This window comes from Ursus americanus, chromosome 32 (genome assembly GCF_024610735.1).
Source record: "Ursus americanus isolate L20-20 chromosome 32, mUrsAme1.1.p, whole genome shotgun sequence".
In the NCBI taxonomy this organism is placed as follows: domain Eukaryota; kingdom Metazoa; phylum Chordata; class Mammalia; order Carnivora; family Ursidae; genus Ursus; species Ursus americanus.
In genome coordinates this window covers 4,826,748-4,845,012 of record NC_142158.1, presented here as the reverse complement: position 1 = coordinate 4,845,012, position 18,265 = coordinate 4,826,748, and the positions used below count along the sequence as shown (strand labels likewise).

Below are 18,265 nucleotides of genomic sequence, written 5' to 3'. Positions count from 1 at the left end.
GAAGCTAACCCAAATCTTGATTGTGGTGGTGGTTTAATGGTTGTATATATGTCAAAACTTTGATCCAAGTGTTCATTTTGCAGTTTATTCCCTGTCAATTTATTGTATGTGCAGTTTATTGTGTATCAATTATACCTCAGAAAAACTGTTAGCTCCCCCCACCACCGAAAATGAACCGAAGCTTTACCGCACTTTGTTAGGCGACAGTTCGTTTACGACTCTACACTTGAGGGCGTTGCAACGTATCTCAACACCAGGCCTCTTCCTAAGTAGATGGACTGCGTCCTTCTGCTCCTAACCACTTGAAAAACAAAGAAAAAAAAGCATGCCTCTGCTCCTCCGTACTAGTCCGAAATTACCACGTTCAGTACCTAGTCATGGCTCAGGATTCCCGGACAACCGGAAGTGCTTTGTTGACGTTGCGGCCCAGGCAGACGCTGACCCCGCCCCGTCGCCGCAGGCACGCCCCCGAGAAGAGGACGGGGCGCGCCCATGCAACGCCGAAGTAAAGGACGGGCCTTGGAGAGCCCGCCCCCTTCGGGACCCCACGCTGCCGGAAGCGGAAATAGCGACCGGCGTCTCCAGAGTAGCTGTAACTGCCACCGCGATGCCGAAGGGACCCAAGCAGCAGCCGCCGGAACCCGAGTGGATCGGGGACGGAGAGAGTACGAGTCCCACAGGTGAGGCTGATAGGGAACCAACGAGAGGGAAAAAGGGGAGAAGAGAGTGCGCGTGTTTTAGGAACGGGTCACGGGGTGTGAGAGGGATAGGGCCGTGACGGAGGCCCCTGCGCATGCGTGTAATGGGGCTGGAAAGCGTTTACCCAGGCCGGAGCGAATTGGGTGGGAGCGAAAGAAAAAGTGCCGGGCTGTCGCGCACGAGCTTCAGTGGGACTGGACGGGAGACAAGGAAAAGCATGTGGTGCCGCGGGAGAGATGGGGAGAAATGAGAAAGTCCTCCTCCTTTGGACGTCACCATACTGTATTCCACATGCCACAGGAATCTGTAAGCAATGCCTCGGTACCCCTCCCACTGCGCGCTCATCCACGCACGCACACCGCGCCACGCACCCACCCACCCATACCCTCTCGGGAGCGAGAGGATGACTCCGTCTTGAGTTCTTGCATGATACGCGTCATGCTTATCTGGAGCAGGAGTGTAGTGTAGCTGCTGGGTGTTGGAATGGGAGTTAAGGTTCACTTAAAAGCAGCGAATGTTTGTTGAGCAGCTGCTTTTAATCACCATATATACTGTGCTTAGGGGAAGGAGAAAAAAATATGAAGACATCCAAATTTGAAGGCACTTCAAGGGGAGAGAAAATGGGTACAAATAATTACAGTGGGCACACAGTGACTAATTTTACAAGCATTCATTGGGAGCCTCTTGTATACCTAGTACTGTGTAGAGAACTGGGACTGTGGAGATAAAAGATAAGATTTGCCACGAAGGGGCACCACCGAGTTTAATGGAGGGGACAGCATTAATCAGAAAGTAGTTGACAAAGTGATGAATGTGCTTGAGAATGCTATGAGACTAGAGCAGAGAGGAGAAGCATCTGTTCAGACAGATAGGGTAGGAATGTCAGCAAAGTCTTCCAGGAATATGTGGACAGATCAGTATGAGTTAGCCAGGGAAAGGAGCATTCCAAGCAGAGGGAGAAATCTGTGCGAAGGTAAAGACATAGATGAGCCCGGCTGGTTCCCAGTATTGGGTGACTAATGTGATGGGGTTGGAAAGATGTGCAGGAGATAAATAATAGAAGACTTCATATACTATTCCCAAGACTTTAATCCTGAAGACATTAAGGAGGGCTCATTGAAGTGTTTCAGGAATGATCCGATCAGCTCATCCTGACAACACTGAGCGGTGGAGAATGGCTTGAATTGGTCAAGATTGGCGGCAGGACGACCATGTAATGGGCTCTGGCGATGACCTAGGTGAGAAGCAGTAAGAGAGTGAGCCAAGGCGGTGAAGACTGACTAAAGAGTTACTGAGGAAATGGCATTGAGCACTTCTGCGAGCTGACTGAAGGAAGACGGATTAAGAACAACACTCAAGTAACTCATTGGGTAGTAGACTATTGCTTGAAATCAGGAATGGGCTGTAAGGTTGGGAGTGGGAAGAGGTAAGGTCACCTTTTGAATGCCAAGTTGGGGATTTCTGGGAAACTTCTAAGAGCAGGTGGCAGGAAGAGAGATCTTAGGCTGGAAGTAAGGACACAGGCGTGTTGTTGAAATGTTGGTGCAGAGAAATCCGCTAGGAAGAGTATGCAGCTGAAGCCAAAAGAGGACAGAAGACAAGAACCCAAAAGAACCTCAGCAATTAAATGAAGTAAGGAAAGGAGGCATAAGAGATAAGACTGGAAAAAGGTGAGCCGTCAGAGAAACTGGAGGCAAACCAGGAGCAACAAGATCCCTGAAATTACGTAATGACAGGAGGGAAGTAAGAGGTTGAGGAGGTGGTAGCATGGAACGTTGCAGAGAAGTCATGCAAAATCAGGACTCAAAATACACTTTTCAGGTTGAGCACCTAAGGGGACGGTGGCAACTTTGGCAAAGGGTAGTAGTCCTTAGGAGATGATACCCAAATCAGTTTGAAGTATGTTCACAAAGGAGTGGGAAATAAGGAAGCAGAACTAGTGTGGACTACACTTTGGAGACTCAGTGAGGACAAGGGTAACAAACGATAATTGGGTGAAGAGATGTTAAGGTTAAGGGAAGTGTTCTATTCGGCTTTGGAGTTAGGAGCAGCTTAAGTGGTGTATTGAAGGGGAGGAGCTGTTAGAGGAGGAGAGGTGGAAGATAACAGATTCGCTTTAGCCATACTTAGCTTTTTCCTGTTCCTTGGCGATCATACTTTCTCAGGAGGATCAAAGTAAGGTTTGAAATTCAGAAGAGATGTAAAGGGAGAAGAGATGATGTGATTGTGTTAGTCCTTGGGGAGAAATTAATATCTGGGACAAGTCACTCCTCAGCATTGTCAAGGTGAGCTGATCATGCCTTTCTTCTGTTCTGCAGTGGGTCCTCTGTCTTAATGTCTTTAGGATTGGGGCGCCTGGGTGGTGCAGTCGGCTAAGCATCGGACTCTTGGTTTTGGCTCAGGTCGTGATCTCAGGGTCGTTCTACGGAGCCCAAGTCAGTCTCTGTGCTAAGTGTGGAGTCCGCTTAAGACTCTTTTTCCTCGGGGCGCCTGGGTGGCTCAGTTGTTAAGCGTCTGCCTTCGGCTCAGGGCGTGATCCCAGAGTCCTGGGATCGAGCCCCACATCGGGCTCCCTGCTCCACTGGGAGCCTGCTGCTTCCTCTCCCACTCCCCCTGCTTGTGTTCTCTCTCTCTCTGTCAAATAAATAAATAAAATCTTTTAAATTAAAAAAAAAAAAAAGACTTTTTCCTTTTTTTCCATCTGCCTCTGCCCCTCCCCATACACTCTCTTTCTCTAAAATAAATAAATAATCTCTTAAGCAACAACAAAAAAACGTCACTAGGATTAAGCTCTGTGGAATAGCATATAAAACCTTTCATCATTCTGCACATCTTTTCAGCTTCGTTACACTACTCACCCGAGGTGGGGATCAAATTTTGAAATATGTTCTGAATAGAAGACACAGATTAAGCAAAGACAGACTGTGTATGCCTGGGACTTATTCAGGGAGCAAGGAGAGGTCAATGTCCAGAACATAGGTGTGAGTAGGGAAACAGATATAGCAGAAAAGATAGGATAGGACCCTTTTAGTTTGCGAAGCCTTAAATTATAGGGATTGTCCTTTGATAACTCCAGTTTTAGGCATAGTAGATGTTCGGTAAAACTTTCCTGAATAATTGATTACTATAAACAATGTGGAATTTTAGCTTAAAAATACTTAACGTAGGGGACACCTGGCTGTCTCAGTTGGCAGAGAATGTGACTCTTGATCCCAGGATCATGAGTTCAAGCCTCACGTTGGGCATGGAGCCTACCTTAAAAAAAAAAGAAAAATACTTAGTGTGGTAGGTAGCAGAAAGCCATTTATTTATTTATTTCAAGCGTAATGATTACGGGAGTGCTTCTGGATAGAATTGGATAGCAGTAGATGGATGGCATGGTTTAGAGGGGAATATGGTGGATAGGCCTGGACAGGAAGAAGTTGTGAGGCTGCTGGTTGCCTCCCAATCTGTTGGGGGCAGGGAGAGAGGAAGTTAGAGATTTAGAGGGAGTTGCCGTCAAGGAAACAGGGTTGGATAGAAAGCAGGAGCTGGAATTTGTTCAGTCTGTCAGGTGGTTCTCTGGGATGAAAGACTGATGTACAAACAGTTAAATATAACGCAGTGTGATTTGTGCTAGAATGTTATGTGAGCAGAGCAGGTGGGGCATAGACCCACATACTCACTTACTTACCAGAGAGCTCTGTTTACACTATCTGCGCTTTTCACAAATGACATACGGGAACTGAATTTATAATATTTTTGTCCTACTTTTCCCCTCATGGGTGGCAGAGGTGGGGAGAGGGGACCTTCTCTTCCAGTATATCCTGAGTTAATAAATGGTACCACTAGTGCAACTAATTTTGCCAGATACAGGAGTCATGGGGCACCCGCGGGCTCAGTCAGTGGAGCATAGGACTCTTGATCTCGGGCTTGTGGGCTTGAGCCCCACGTTGGGTATAGAAGTTACTTATAAATAAAATCTTTAAAAAACAAAAAAAGTAGGAGTCATCCCTGAATAGCGTGACTGCTTACTTCCCATCTCTGTTTTTACCATATGAATTCTACTTCTCCCTTCCACTGCCACCAAGGCATCATTGTCTTTTGTGGGACAGTGCAAATGCCTAGGGAATGATAGAAAAAGTAAAATAGGATGGAGCCACTGAGAGCTTTGCAGGGAAGGTCGTGCTCTTTTGGAATTTGTAGATAAGCATTCACAATGTCTGTTTAACCTTCTAGACAAAGTGGTAAAGAAGGGGAAGAAGGACAAAAAGACCAAAAAGACGGTGAGTAAATGAGGGTTGTGGATGAGAAATTACCGTGGGTATTTCCAATCAAAATATGGCCATGCGGGGCGCCTGAGTGACTCAGTTGGTTAAGCGTCTGCCTTCAGCTCAGGTCATGATCCCAGGGTCCTGGGATGGAGCCCCTCATCGGGCTCCCTGCTCGGAGGCAAGTCTGCTTCTCCCCCTCCCTCTCTGATCTCTCTCACTTTCACTCTCTGAAATAAATAAAATCTTAAAAAAAAATGGCCATGTGAAGGAGATGGGGGCTGTTCAAGGGAGGAGAAAAGATCTTGTCAAGAGAGGAAGGGAAGGTGAGGGTGGACTGGAGGGTCATGGGCCTGTATGCGGCAGAGAAGAGCTTGGTTGGTCTCCGAGACACATTTACCTGTATCTTAACTTCCTTTACAGTTCTTTGAGGAGCTTGCTGTAGAAGATAAACAGGCAGGGGAAGAAGAGAAGGTGCTCAAGGAGAAGGAGCAGCAACAACAGCAGGTTCAGGTGTCAGGGGGTCCATCCACCAGCCCTGGTCCGGCCCACATTGGCTCACTCAGCTAACGGGGGACTGTCAGGGCAGAGATGCAGCAGGGGCCTGGGCTTCTTTGTCTTACTCTGTTTTCCTTTCAGCAGCAAAAAAAGAAACGAGACACCCGAAAAGGTCGGCGGAAGAAGGATGTGGATGATGATGGAGAAGAGAAAGAGCTCATGGAGCGTCTTAAGAAGCTGTCCGTGCCAGCCAGCGATGAGGAGGATGAGGGTAAATGACCTGAGGGGAAATGGGTTCCCAGAATCCCTGAGTCATGAATTTTATAAAGTTCCTGATTCCTTGATCTTTGAGTTGGATTAGACTAAGGAACCAGCCATTATAATCGTTTCCTACCTCCTTTTCTCTCCTCGTCATTTCAGTCCCTGCCCCCATACCCCGAGGAGGGAAGAAAACTAAGGTAAGCCATCTGTATGGTAAACAGAGACCCCAAGGGGGCAGCCTTGACCATCCCATTGACTTCTCTGACCCTTTCATTCTCTAGGCTGGTAATGTTTTTGCAGCCTTGATTCAAGATCAGAGTGAGGATGAGGAGGAAGAAGAAAAACACCCTCCTAAGCCTGCCAAACTGGAGAAGAATCGGATCAATAAGGTGAAAGTGGCAGCGCTGCTGGTCACCCCCACCCCATGTATTACCTTCTGGCCGTGGTGTGGTGATTCCCTCGCTTTCCCCCCTGCTTTTATTTATTTAAATTTGATTTTTTTTTTTAAGATTTTATTTTTAAGTAATCTCTACACCCAAGTGGGGCTTGAACTCACAACCCTGAGATCAAGAGTCATATGCTCCACTGATTGAGCCAGCTAGGCTCCCCTTTTCCTGCCTTAAAACTAGTTCTTTTAGGGGTACCTGGGTGGTTCAGTTGGGTAAGCATCCAACTCTTGATCTCAGCTCAGGTCTTGGTCTCAGGGTCGTGGGTTCAAGCCCCACGTTACTCCACACTGGGCATGAAGCCTGCCTAAAAATAAATAAATAAAGTTCTTCTAGGTCTGTCTTACACTATCAAATTAGCTTTTTAATATCTATTTTTGTTACTCAGAAGTCTGTAATGATTCTGTGGTCTTCAGACTCAAAATCTGAAACAGTGGACCTCAAGTCTTTGCTCTTCCGCTTGGATCCCTCTACAGGGTTACTTGGGATTGATTCTTCCATGTTTATGCTTTAGATCGGCCTGTTCATACCTCAGCATTCATTTTTATGTCTTTTGAAGCATTTTATGGAGGTTTTTTTGGTTCTTTTTTTTTTTTTTTTTTAAACTAATCTTTACATCCAGTTTGGGGCTCAGACCTAAAATCCCAAAATCAAGAGTCGCGTGCTCTACCGACTGAGCCAGCCAGGCGGCCTGAAGCCTTTCTTTTTTCTTCATGCTGTGTCTTCCCTTTTCCTTAGAATGCCTTTTCCAAGCTCACATTCATTGTCTGCTCTCAAGATTTGCCCTCTGGAAGCCCTCCGGTGCTAGTGCTGCCCCGCCCACGTTGCTTGCTTTCCTGACTCGCAGTCCCTTAGCTTTCCTAACGTCATCTCATTAACTCTTGACTATTTCATCACAAGCTGGAAGCTAGGGTTTTCCTAGATCTCATTTTCTCTTCCGCAGCACTCGGTATAATTCCCAGTTCTAGACTCCTTAAAAATGCTTAGTAAACAACAAGGAAGTAAGTTAATTTTCTGTGTGTGTGTTTTCCAGGCTGTATCTGAGGAACAGCAGCCTGGGCTGAAGGGCAGAAAGGGAAAGGAAGAGAAGTCAAAGGGGAAGGCCAAGGTGAGGGAGCATTGGCAGGAGGAGGGTCCGCTGCTGGGTCTCAGGAATTAGAACATTTTATCAGACCTTCTCTCTTCCCTGTTAGCCTCACAATAAATTTGCTGCTCTGGACAACGAAGAGGAGCAGGATGAAGAAGAAGAAATAACAAAAGAAAAGGAGCCACCCAGACAAGGGAAGGAGAAGGCCAAGAAGGCAGAGCAAGTATGTATTCTGGTGTCGGGAGAGGATGGGCTGAGGGACTAGCATTTTGCGGCCCTTGGTTTGGGGAGGGGAGCAGAATCAGGGGTGTCGTTACTACTATAGGAGTTGACGAGCTTCTGTAAAGGGCCACATAGTAAATATTTCTGGCTTTATGGACCACATACAATCTCTGATGCACATTCTTTTTTTTTTTTTAAACGACTCTTTGAAAATGTAAAACCATTCTTAGCTTGTGGGCCGTATAAAAACAGGCATCAGGTAAGATTTGACCCATGGCCCATTCAGTTCCTGATTCAGAGAAGAAAGGACCCTGGTGTTAGCCTTGGGTGATGCTCTGCCAGTCACCAGCTTTGTGACCTTTCCACCTCAGGGGGCTCAGCTGTCTGTGTGATCTAGTGATTTCTGAGGTCCCTGCACCTCTAGCACTTTCTGATTCTGGATTCTTTTAGATTTTTCAGTGCTGTATGTTAGGGTTTCTGGACCTTTTCTTTGCATTTTAGCATGTAAGCCACAGAAACTTATTTGATACATGAAGAAAAGAACCAGTTTCACTTATTTTCCCCCTCCCAGCAGTGTGGGTAGTTATGTTTGCAGGTATGTAGGATTGTTGTATTTTATACATGCATGTTCATGCCATTTGTTTTATATAATTCCTGGTGGCAGAAGTGGCTGAAGGATGCCAGGGAGGGGTGTGTATGAGAGTGAGAGGACCCAGTAAGATATTTTAGGACTCTGGGTGGAGAAGGAACGAGCTGACTGTGGGACTGTGAATGACATGAAATCTGAGTTCTAGAAGGAATCTCTTGTATTTTCATCACCCCCGGTTCTCACAGGGTTCAGAGGAAGAAGAAGAGGAAGAAGAAGAAGGGGAGTCTAAGGCTGATGACCCTTATGCTCACCTTAGCAAAAAGGAGAAGAAAAAGCTAAAGAAACAGGTAAGATCTTGGTCGAAGTTAGGAGCATTTGATTTTTTTAATATTCCAGTGAGAGGGGTGGTGCGTCTGGCTGGCTCAGTCGTTAGACCATGCAACTCTTGATCTTGGGGTTGTAGCTTCAAGCCCCACATTGGGTATAGAGAGATTACTTAAAGTCTTTAAAAAATATTTTCAAATAGGGGACATCTGAATTGGGAGGGCAAGAAAGAGAGTTTTGGGGGTTACTGCAAAAAAAAAAAAAAAACGGAGTAAAGAAAGAAGTGTATTCTGTTAGCTTTTTTTTTTTTTTTTTTTTTTTTTTTTTTGGTGCCTGATGACGTGGCTGTGTTGTGATAGGTAACTGGCAGACCGTGGCCTCATATGTAGCTTTCCCTTCCTTCTTAGATGGAGTACGAGCGCCAGGTGGCTTCACTAAAAGCAGCCAATGCTGCTGAAAATGATTTCTCCGTGTCCCAAGCAGAGATGTCCTCCCGCCAAGCCATGTTAGAAAATGCATCTGACATTAAGGTAAGGTCTGAGGGGCCCCCTCCCAACCATTTTGCTCAGGAAAGTGCCACCTTTCCCTGAGCGGCCATGGCAGCCGAGGAATTAAGGTATGAGTGGCTTAGTCCGCTGGAAGAAAGCTTGGAGGCGTGTTGCCAGCTTCAGCGAGAAAATAGGAAAACCAGCAGAAGTAGAGGGGTCCACCCTTGGGGACGAAGTAGGGTGGGATGGGCTAGACTGGCTTAGAAATTGGGAGACTCCTGTTCAAAGCAGTGGACAGGAAGGAGACCAGCGTGGTGAGAAGAGGGTCATGCTGGAGCTGTCAGAGGCTTCCTAGCAGGGAGAAAGTTGCAGCTGCTGTGTGAGGGGGGCTCTCATATACTTGTCCTTCCCTCTGCCACTGTTGCCTTGATGACTGCAGCTGGAGAAGTTCAGCATCTCAGCCCACGGCAAGGAGCTGTTTGTCAACGCAGACCTGTACATTGTAGCTGGCCGCCGCTACGGGCTAGTGGGACCCAATGGGTGAGGAGAGGGGCTGGAGCCGTAAAGGGGAAGGGGCTGGAAGGAAAATAAGAGATTTTTCAGGGGTGGCCTGGTCCCAGTAGTTCTCACTCTCCAGCAAGGGCAAGACCACTCTTCTCAAGCACATCGCCAACCGGGCTTTGAGCATCCCTCCGAACATCGACGTGCTGCTCTGTGAGCAGGGTGAGGCCAGTGGTGGGGCGGGCTGGGGGGGGGGTCTGAGGGCGGGGCAGTCGGGGTAGAAGAGTCAACCAAGAATAGAAGAAATTGTGGTTATGGAGTGGGAAAGGTTCTGGGGGAGATTGGGGCCAGGGAAATGGATGCCAAGGAGAGGAGAGACTAGAGAATGTTATTTGGAACAAGTACAAAGCATTGGGCAAGGTCGGGCAAACCAGAAATAGGGCTGAAGGAAAGAAAGAATGGGAGTCTTGGCTCTCTGGGCGACCTGTTCTCCCCTTACCCCCTAGAGGTGGTAGCGGATGAGACGCCAGCCGTGCAGGCTGTTCTTCGAGCCGACACCAAGCGATTGAAGCTGCTGGAAGAGGAGCGACGGCTTCAGGGGCAGCTGGAGCAGGGCGACGACACAGCTGCTGAGAGGCTAGAGAAGGTAGAGGAGATGGTGCAAGGGGTGTGGGCTAAGGCTTGGGGGTTCCCAGAGCCTTCGGACGTGTGTCCTCTTCTCCCTCCTCCAGGTGTATGAGGAATTGCGGGCAACCGGGGCGGCAGCTGCAGAGGCCAAAGCCCGGCGGATCCTGGCTGGTCTGGGCTTCGACCCTGAAATGCAGAATCGGCCCACACAGAAGTTCTCGGGGGGCTGGCGCATGCGTGTCTCTCTGGCTAGGTGGGCCATCCACATCACCACCCTCCCCCTTCTATCCTCCATCCGCTGGGGGGCTTTCCCTTCTTCCTCTTTTAAGGCCACCAGGGAGTTTTAAGGCTTCCTGCTTCCTCCCGTATCGTCTGCGTTGTCAGACTCAAGATCTTTCCTCCCTACCTGGTGGTGTGTTTTCATCAACATCTCCTGCATAAGAGCTTCTCTGAGGAGGGATTGGGAAGGAGTGTTCCTGGTCTCACCTACCAGAGGCTTCTGTGGGGTTTTCTGAGCAAGTATCTTCCTACCCCTGATCCTGCATTCTGCCACCCCACCCTCCAGGGCGCTGTTCATGGAGCCCACGCTGCTGATGTTGGATGAGCCCACTAACCACCTGGACCTCAATGCTGTCATCTGGCTCAATAAGTGCGTCACCTTCGGTTACAGTCTCTGCGCCATCGGTTCCCGGCCTGTCCTGGTCTCCTCTAGCTGTGCACACTCCGTCCTTACAACCTAGCACTTCCTCTCTTCCTTCCTTTTTTCGTTGTCTCTCTGCTTCCTCTGACTTAACAGCCCTAACCTGACCATTGTGACATGTCCACACTTTTTTCTAAAACCCAGCTACCTCCAGGGCTGGCGGAAGACATTGCTCATCGTCTCCCATGACCAGGGCTTCCTGGACGATGTCTGCACCGATATTATCCATCTCGATGCCCAGCGGCTCCATTACTATCGGGGCAATTACAGTAAGTAGGATCATTTGTAGGGAGAGGAAAGAGATGAGGCCTCAAGGAAAGGCCTCGGAGGAAGGACTTACAGGGATGTAGGTAAGCTGAATCTTCAGAGGCTAGACAGTGATGCCCACGTCTGACCTCACTGGTCCTGGTTGTCCCTCTGCTGGAGAGAAAGACAACCGTTGATGCCCATCCCCCTATTTTGCTGCAGTGACCTTCAAGAAGATGTATCAGCAGAAGCAGAAAGAACTGCTGAAGCAGTACGAGAAGCAGGAGAAGAAGCTGAAGGAGCTAAAGGCAGGTGGCAAGTCCACCAAGCAGGCGGTGAGCACCTGGGGGTCTGCCTGGCCTGGGGGGCTCTTCTCTGAGTACAGAGAAAGGGGGGGTTCTGGGACAGCGCCCTTCGTTTCGGGGACCGCTGTGAAGGATGCGGATTTCTCCTTTTCCCCTTCTTCAGGAAAAGCAAACCAAGGAAGCCCTGACTCGAAAGCAGCAGAAATGCAGGAGGAAAAACCAGGACGAGGAATCACAAGAGGCTCCCGAGCTCCTGAAGCGCCCCAAGGAGTACACCGTGCGCTTCACTTTCCCTGACCCCCCGCCGCTCAGCCCTCCTGTGCTGGGTCTGCACGGTGAGCGGCTGCGGACCCCAGCAGCACAGGGAGGGAGCGTGTGCGCCCCACGCCCTCCACCCAGATGGGATCCGTTCCTCTTCTCCAAGGCCAGGACAGGACCTTCAGGGTGACTCTGAAAAGAAAGTGAATCACTTCTTCTCCTGGTTCTCAGGTGTGACGTTTGGTTATGAGGGGCAGAAACCACTCTTCAAGAATCTGGATTTTGGCATTGACATGGACTCAAGGAGTGAGTTGGTGTCGAGTGCTTGGGGAGCTGGACTGCAGGGACAGTTCCTGGGGACCTCTCTCACTGCCTGTCTTCTCCTCGCAGTCTGCATCGTGGGCCCTAACGGCGTGGGGAAAAGCACCCTGCTGCTGCTGCTGACGGGCGGGCTGACACCGGTGAGTCCTGCGGCCGGCACGGGGCGCGGCACGGGCGGGAAGGCGGCCGTCCAGACGCGGGGGTCAGGGAGCCCCCTTCCGGGCTGGAGATTTTAATACGGGACTCACAGATGACTCCGTGTCCTAAGAGGTGCTGGGGAGGAGCCCGGGGAAGAGGTGCTGGACTGGGGGTACCCCTCCCCCATGTGTTTTGTGGTTATACAAGAAATATAAGTCCATTGTAGTATGCTCAGAAATTGCGTACGTGAGAGAAAAATCTAGAGATCACTGGTATTAATTTTGATGGATTGCTTTTTCTTTTTCCTCTGCAAATGTGCATAAAATTTTTTTTAACAAAAATGGGCTCTCCGGTGAATTGTTTTACAGCTAGTTTTTTCACATAACGTACGTCAAGCATGTTTCCATGCCAGCAGTTATCTGTGTTTTTTGTGGGTCTGCTGTGATTTATTTGCAGTCAGTCACTGTACGTGTTCGTGAATGTAGTGTTTTTTAGGGTCTACTCCTTAGAATTGCTTTTAGGACTTTTACAGCACACTGTCGTACGGTGCTTTACATGGGTTGTAGCCCTCTTTACTCCCTGTGGGGAAATGTTGAGAAGGGCCCTTTTCTTCACACACCACAAGGTGTTTTTAGATCCTCTCACAAACTGTCTCTTAACCCCCATCTGAGGCTGAAAAAGATGCCTTTGGTGGGTCTTGCTGGGTGGGAAGGGCCGCCTTTGGTTGTGGTCAGTCCCCTCCTGGTTCTGAATCTGTGCTTTTTGTCTCTCCTCTTTATTCTCCTCTCACTCCCCGTTGGCTCTGTATTCTTCCCCTTTCCCGGGTGTGCCGTTGTCACATGAGGGAGAGCGTCTGGGTTGCCTTTCCTGCATGAGCTTATTCCCAGCCCAAGTCTGGTGTCCGTCTCCCCTTCAGAGCAGTTGGGATGTGGGGCGGCAGCACCTCTCCCCTTTCCCTTATCTTCCCACTTGCTTTTTCCTTTCAGACTCGTGGAGAAATGAGAAAGAACCACCGGCTGGTAAGTTGGCTTTGGGAATTAGGGAATAAAGAGTCTAATGGAGGAAGTATGATTTTCACAGACCGCCTCCCTCTCTTGGGCAGAAAATTGGCTTCTTCAACCAGCAGTACGCAGAGCAGCTGCGCATGGAGGAGACACCCACCGAGTACCTGCAGCGGGGCTTCAACCTGCCCTACCAGGATGCCCGCAAGTGCCTGGGCCGCTTTGGCCTCGAGAGTCATGCCCACACCATCCAGATCTGCAAACTCTCTGGTACCACTGTAGGGAGCTAGGGAAGGTGTCCTCATCCTTCATTTTCGTACTTCCAGACTGTGCCTAGAGTCAGAAGAGAAGGGGAGCTAGGACTTGGGGGTCCGCACGCGCAGTCCGCTCCCTCAGAGACATAAGGCAGTGAAGTGTGACGGCCTCTTCTTGCCTTTGCTACAGGCGGGCAAAAAGCCCGAGTTGTGTTTGCTGAGCTGGCTTGTCGGGAGCCTGATGTCCTCATCTTGGTGAGTGAGGTGGACCGCGGGAGGGGCTAAAGGTGACAATAACGAAAGGAACTGTAACGCTTGGTCACGGACTGTCTCCTCCGTAGGACGAACCCACCAATAACTTGGACATCGAGTCTATTGATGCTCTCGGGGAAGCCATCAATGAATACAAGGGCGGTAAGTCGGCTCAGGGTGCGCCCTCCTCCTTCCCTTGGGGACCAGGCTGTAGTGTTCCTTGGCCAGGGCTCCCTTCTTTCAGGTTCTGATTCCCCTCTGCCTCCTTCCTCCCTGCCCTCCACTCTCTCATCTTTTTTTTCAAAGCTGTGATTGTCGTCAGCCACGATGCCCGACTCATCACAGAAACCAACTGCCAGCTGTGGGTGGTCGAGGAGCAGAGTGTTAGCCAGATCGACGGCGACTTCGAGGACTATAAACGGGAAGTGTTGGAGGCCCTGGGTGAAGTCATGGTCAACAGACCACGAGAGTGAGTTTTCCTTCCTGGAAGTCTCCTGAAAGACAAGCTTGCGTGGCCTAGAAGTCCCCCGTCGTTTCCCTTTCTCTACTTGGACACCGTCCTCTGGTCTGCAGCTACTCAGGCGTGGGAACACGGAGCATGATCTTGACGTGACCAGGGTACTGCTTCGATTGGTTCCTGTTCTCGGAAAGACCAGTCTGTTTCAGTGTTCTTCAGATAATGAAGCTGGCTTTATCCTTGACGTCCCTTCGTATACACAGAGGTGACCTTCATCGTGAGCTCCAGCCAGCGAGGCTCACGCGGCCAGTTGCCTCGAGACTCTTTTCTCATTAAGAGTCCTGCCTCTGGTCCACCTGAAAGCTTCAGGCCCAGCCGGCCTCCTGGTCTTTGAGGGGTGCTCCTTGTTTATGGCGGATTTCACGTTGACTTACCGATATGTTGCAGCTCGGTGCTGGAGGCAAGTTCTGAGGCCTGCGCTCGTCCCCAACCCGGGGTTTGGTGCCTGCAGTCACTTGTCTAGTTGGGGACTTGGGAGCAGGAAAGAATTGCCACTCAACTTGAATCAGGGGGCGGAAATAAAGGAAAGGAATTGTCGCTGCCCTATCACTGTTTGCAGATTCGTGGGAGTTGGGACTGTTCTCAGTTTTTATTTGCTTTTTTCCATTTGCTAGCAGCATTCTGTGTCCACTCTTCCCCACTGATACCGATGGCTCTAACTTGCAGTCTTAATGCATTTTAGATGGTACGTGCTGTTTGAGGGGCCTCCCTCCCTTCCTCCAGCCCTTCAGACAGGAAGGAAGAGGCTCATCCCTCCCACGTGTGACTCTTGGGCCTCTCACTGTCCAGGCTCTGCCCTGTGGCAGATTACCGACCCTCTCAAAAGTTCCTAACTCGGCCGTCGTGCACGCCGCTGTGGGGCATACAAAAAGGAAAAGACAAGGTCTACCTCCATCAGTAGTCTAGCCACAGAAGACTTAGAAAATGAGACTTGAGCGTAAAGGTGATTTGGGTAATTGCCAGATGTGTGGTACTCTAGATTCTGTCAGTTGCCATATGCTCACAGAGGGAAGGATTATCCAGAACTTGATGATTTGACAGGATCACTTCAGGGTGGGCCTTTTAAAAAAGAAGAATTTGAATAATGAGAGAACAGGGAGCCATTTTTGGAATCCAGGAAAAGAGCAGACCGAAGGCCCGGAAAGAAGAAAAAACTATTTTGGGAGTTGATGAGAAAGCATGGCTGGTGTGGCCATTTTTTTACTAGCGTTAGATTGGAGAGGTAGCTTTGGAAATGCGGTGAGTGGTTGGTGAGTTTAGGTGGTGGTGTGACTGTAGAAGCATGTGGAGTGGGAGCCCGTAACTTGTTGCAAGTGAGGTAACTAAATGCTTCAGTGGGGGATGGGACGGGTGGGATGGGAAGGAAAGGACAGGAGAGAGGCGGGAGTTGGGGAGAATTCTAGAAGAGGATGATCTGATGTGTCCAGTTCCAGAGGGAATATGAGGAGCTGTTTGGTTAAGACTGACTGAGTGTGGACATCTATTTTTGGGAAACTGTTTTTGACCAAGTGAATAAAGAATAGTGGGCCCGAAATACGGATTTTGCACTGGAAGTGCAGGTTTGGTGTGGCAATAACATTGTTAGGAAACATCTCAGAGAGGAACCATCCCTCTTAGGGAATTTGAGGGGAAAAAATCAGGGTCTTGGTCCAAGCACCTGAGTAAGATGTTTCATGTCAAGAAATTTCCACAATTCTGTGCAATAAATCTGTCACAGAACAGTGGGAGCCGGGGTTCAAGTCCGCTTACTAATGGCGTGATGTTGGACAAGATACTTCACTTCTTGTACCTGTTCCCTCATCAAATGAAGATGATAAAAAATACCTACCTCATAGGGTTAGTAAAGGAATAGATACGTAATTATTTTGTAAAGTGCTTTAAATTTTGCTTTTGTTACGTGCATTTCACATTCCACCCTACACTTAAAATTTTCAGTTCACTAGATGAGATGATATATAAAATACGTAGGAATGTTATTTATAAAATGAATGCCGAAATTTTGCATTTCAAGTTTTTTATCACTAATTTCACTACGAGTACTTGAGATGCTCCAAGACAGCTTCTGTCCATGGACACAAATTGCACTTTTTCCTTCAATATACATAGTTAATAATGGAATTATTAATGCACTTTAATATGGGCAAAAGGTTGCCCCCTCCTCAAAAAAAACAAAAAAACCCACAGCAGCATAGAAATCAAATGCAAAAAGAACCAAAAATGTGCGCCTGGGTGGCTTGAGTGTCCAGCTCTTGATGTTGGCTCAGGTTGTGATCTTAGGGTTGTGAGATTGAACCGCGTGTTGGGCTCCATGGTCAGCACAGAGTCTGCGTGGGAGTCTCTCCCTCCCTCTGCCCCTCCCCCTGCTTGTGTGTGCACACACACAAGTGCGCGTGCTTTCTCTCTCAAATAAATCTTTTAAAAACACACAGTTTACATGGTATAGTATATACGTGTAACCCAAAGTCTGGAAAATGGAATTTCGTTAGAATTAAATATTCATATTCATAAAGAACTCTTGTTATCTATAAATCACGCACTAATGTACATAGTAAGTCCCACAGAAACGTTTTTGAAAAGCAGAGATTCTGCTGCACACCTTCCTAATGAAACGACTCCAAGGACCGTGACCTGCCCACAGTGACCCACCCTCAGCAGAGGGTGTCTGTCTTCTAACTTCTAGTTTCTAGTTGCTGATATGACAGCCCTTGTTTGTTGTTTGTTTTGTTTTTATGATGGTCTTTGTTTGTCTGACTCCAGTATCCTGGACCTTTTCCCTCTTGGATAAAATGTGGACAAGATGACCAAAGCATGAGTCCTGGAGGGGCGAGAGCCAGGATAGCACTGTATTTTAGGAACACGCAGGGGGGGTTTAGGGAATAGTGTTAGTACTACAATTGGAAAAGTGAAGGGGCGCCTGGGTGGCACAGCGGTTAAGCGTCTGCCTTCGGCTCAGGGCGTGATCCCAGCGTTCTGGGATCGAGCCCCGCATCGGGCTCCTCCGCTGGGAGCCTGCTTCTTCCTCTCCCACTCCCCCTGCTTGTGTTCCCTCACTCACTGGCTGTCTATCTCTCTGTCAGATAGATAGATAGATAGATAGATAGATAGATAGATAGATAGATAAAAAGTGAAAACCAGGAGAGAGCCCTGTGACCTTGAGAGAGCACTCAGGAGGCCTGGGAGTGTCTGAAGTTGCCATTGTGTGGCCAGTGCTAAGTGCAACAACAGAGACGCTTGAACTAGCTGTTCCGGGTAGTGGTTTTCACAGTGTCCCAGGCCAGCAGCATGAGCCTCAGCTGGGAATCTGTTAGTGCAAAGATAGGAACTCTGGTGCCTTTAGAGTATGTCAAAGGAAACAACACTAGGAAAGTAGGGGGTCATCTTTAAACCACGTGAATAAGAAAGTAACCTTAAAGCCAAGGTCCGAAGGTGGTGAAGGGACTAGGTGAGTGGGAAAGAAGAGCCCTAGGGAAGAAACCATAGTGTGCAGAGGCTCTGAAGCTGGGAAGAGCTTGACATAAGCAAGAAATGTGGCTTGAACTTAGCAGGGGCCAGGACGCTCCGGGCCTGTAAGCCTTGATGGGGATGGGATACAGTTTGAGGAGCAATGGGAGGCCACTGGCATCTACACAGTGGTGAGAACTGGTCTGTTTTCATTTTTACAGAATTGCTCTGGTTGCTGGGTGGAGGACACAGGAGATGCTGAGAGAAGGGTTGGGCCTTGGAAAAGAGCTACGCTTCTTCCTCTAAGAAAGAAAGATACTGTAGACTCAGATACTTTCGGGTGAAGGGGAAATGGTGCTCACTCAGGAGCTTTGGTGCCAGACAATCAAGATTTGGGAATTGTCAAGCAGCAAGACGTGTTGAGTTGGTGCTAGCAGTTTGTACTGAGCCAAGATGGCGGGATTTCGTGTTTTTGCAACATTAGGTTTACTGCCCAAGAGTAGGAATGGGAGGACTAGAACAATGAGGACCCAGCATTGGAGATGGAACTGGTGTGCCTGGGGAGGGACTCACAGAGAATGTCTACAGCAGAAAGCCTATTTGGGGGGCAGGGAGGATGGGAGCAGAAAGAACAGACCAGCTGAAACGGAGAGAAGTTCCTGTGGGGACTTGGTGAAGGCATAGAAATGGGTCAGTGGCTGAAATGTAGATGGTCAGCCTTGTCCAAAAAAAATAAATAAATAACAGGTTACTTTGGATTTTCATGGAGAATTTGAAAGAAAAATGGCTGAACTCATTTTTAAAAGAGAAAACACTTTTGAGTTCTCTTTAAAAGTTCTT

At 48.7% G+C, this 18,265-nt stretch overlaps 1 protein-coding gene across 6 annotated transcripts; it reads left to right on the top strand.

Annotated features, from left to right (window-relative positions):
• Positions 1-525: 525 nt before the first annotated feature.
• ABCF1 (ATP binding cassette subfamily F member 1) lies at positions 526-14,530 on the top strand. 6 transcript variants are annotated; one of them, XM_045800577.2, is made up of 25 exons: positions 526-680; positions 4,918-4,964; positions 5,373-5,456; positions 5,592-5,718; positions 5,868-5,905; positions 5,990-6,097; positions 7,188-7,262; positions 7,348-7,464; positions 8,298-8,399; positions 8,784-8,906; positions 9,304-9,404; positions 9,502-9,587; positions 9,872-10,011; positions 10,097-10,245; positions 10,558-10,641; positions 10,837-10,961; positions 11,161-11,273; positions 11,407-11,578; positions 11,733-11,807; positions 11,892-11,962; positions 12,947-12,979; positions 13,063-13,231; positions 13,406-13,470; positions 13,557-13,629; positions 13,774-14,530. In XM_045800577.2, the coding sequence occupies exons 1-25, from the start codon at positions 608-610 to the stop codon at positions 13,938-13,940; spliced, it is 2,517 nt and encodes an 838-aa protein (XP_045656533.1). In that variant the 5' UTR covers positions 526-607; the 3' UTR covers positions 13,941-14,530. The 6 variants fall into 6 exon arrangements, with proteins under 6 accessions (XP_045656533.1, XP_045656532.1, XP_045656531.1 ...); XM_045800576.2 differs by having other exon boundaries at positions 5,589-5,718; XM_045800575.2 differs by having other exon boundaries at positions 5,373-5,462.
• Positions 14,531-18,265: the final 3,735 nt, after the last annotated feature.

Coding starts and splice junctions, on each gene's coding strand:
- ABCF1 (XM_045800574.2), top strand. CDS start 608: ATGCCGAAGGGACCCAAGCAGCAGCCGCCGGAACCCGAGTGGATCGGG. Junction 5,463..5,588: donor AGCAACAACAGCAGGTTCAG/GTGTCAGGGGGT, acceptor TTTTCCTTTCAG/CAGCAAAAAAAGAAACGAGA. Junction 10,246..10,557: donor ATGCGTGTCTCTCTGGCTAG/GTGGGCCATCCA, acceptor CCCACCCTCCAG/GGCGCTGTTCATGGAGCCCA.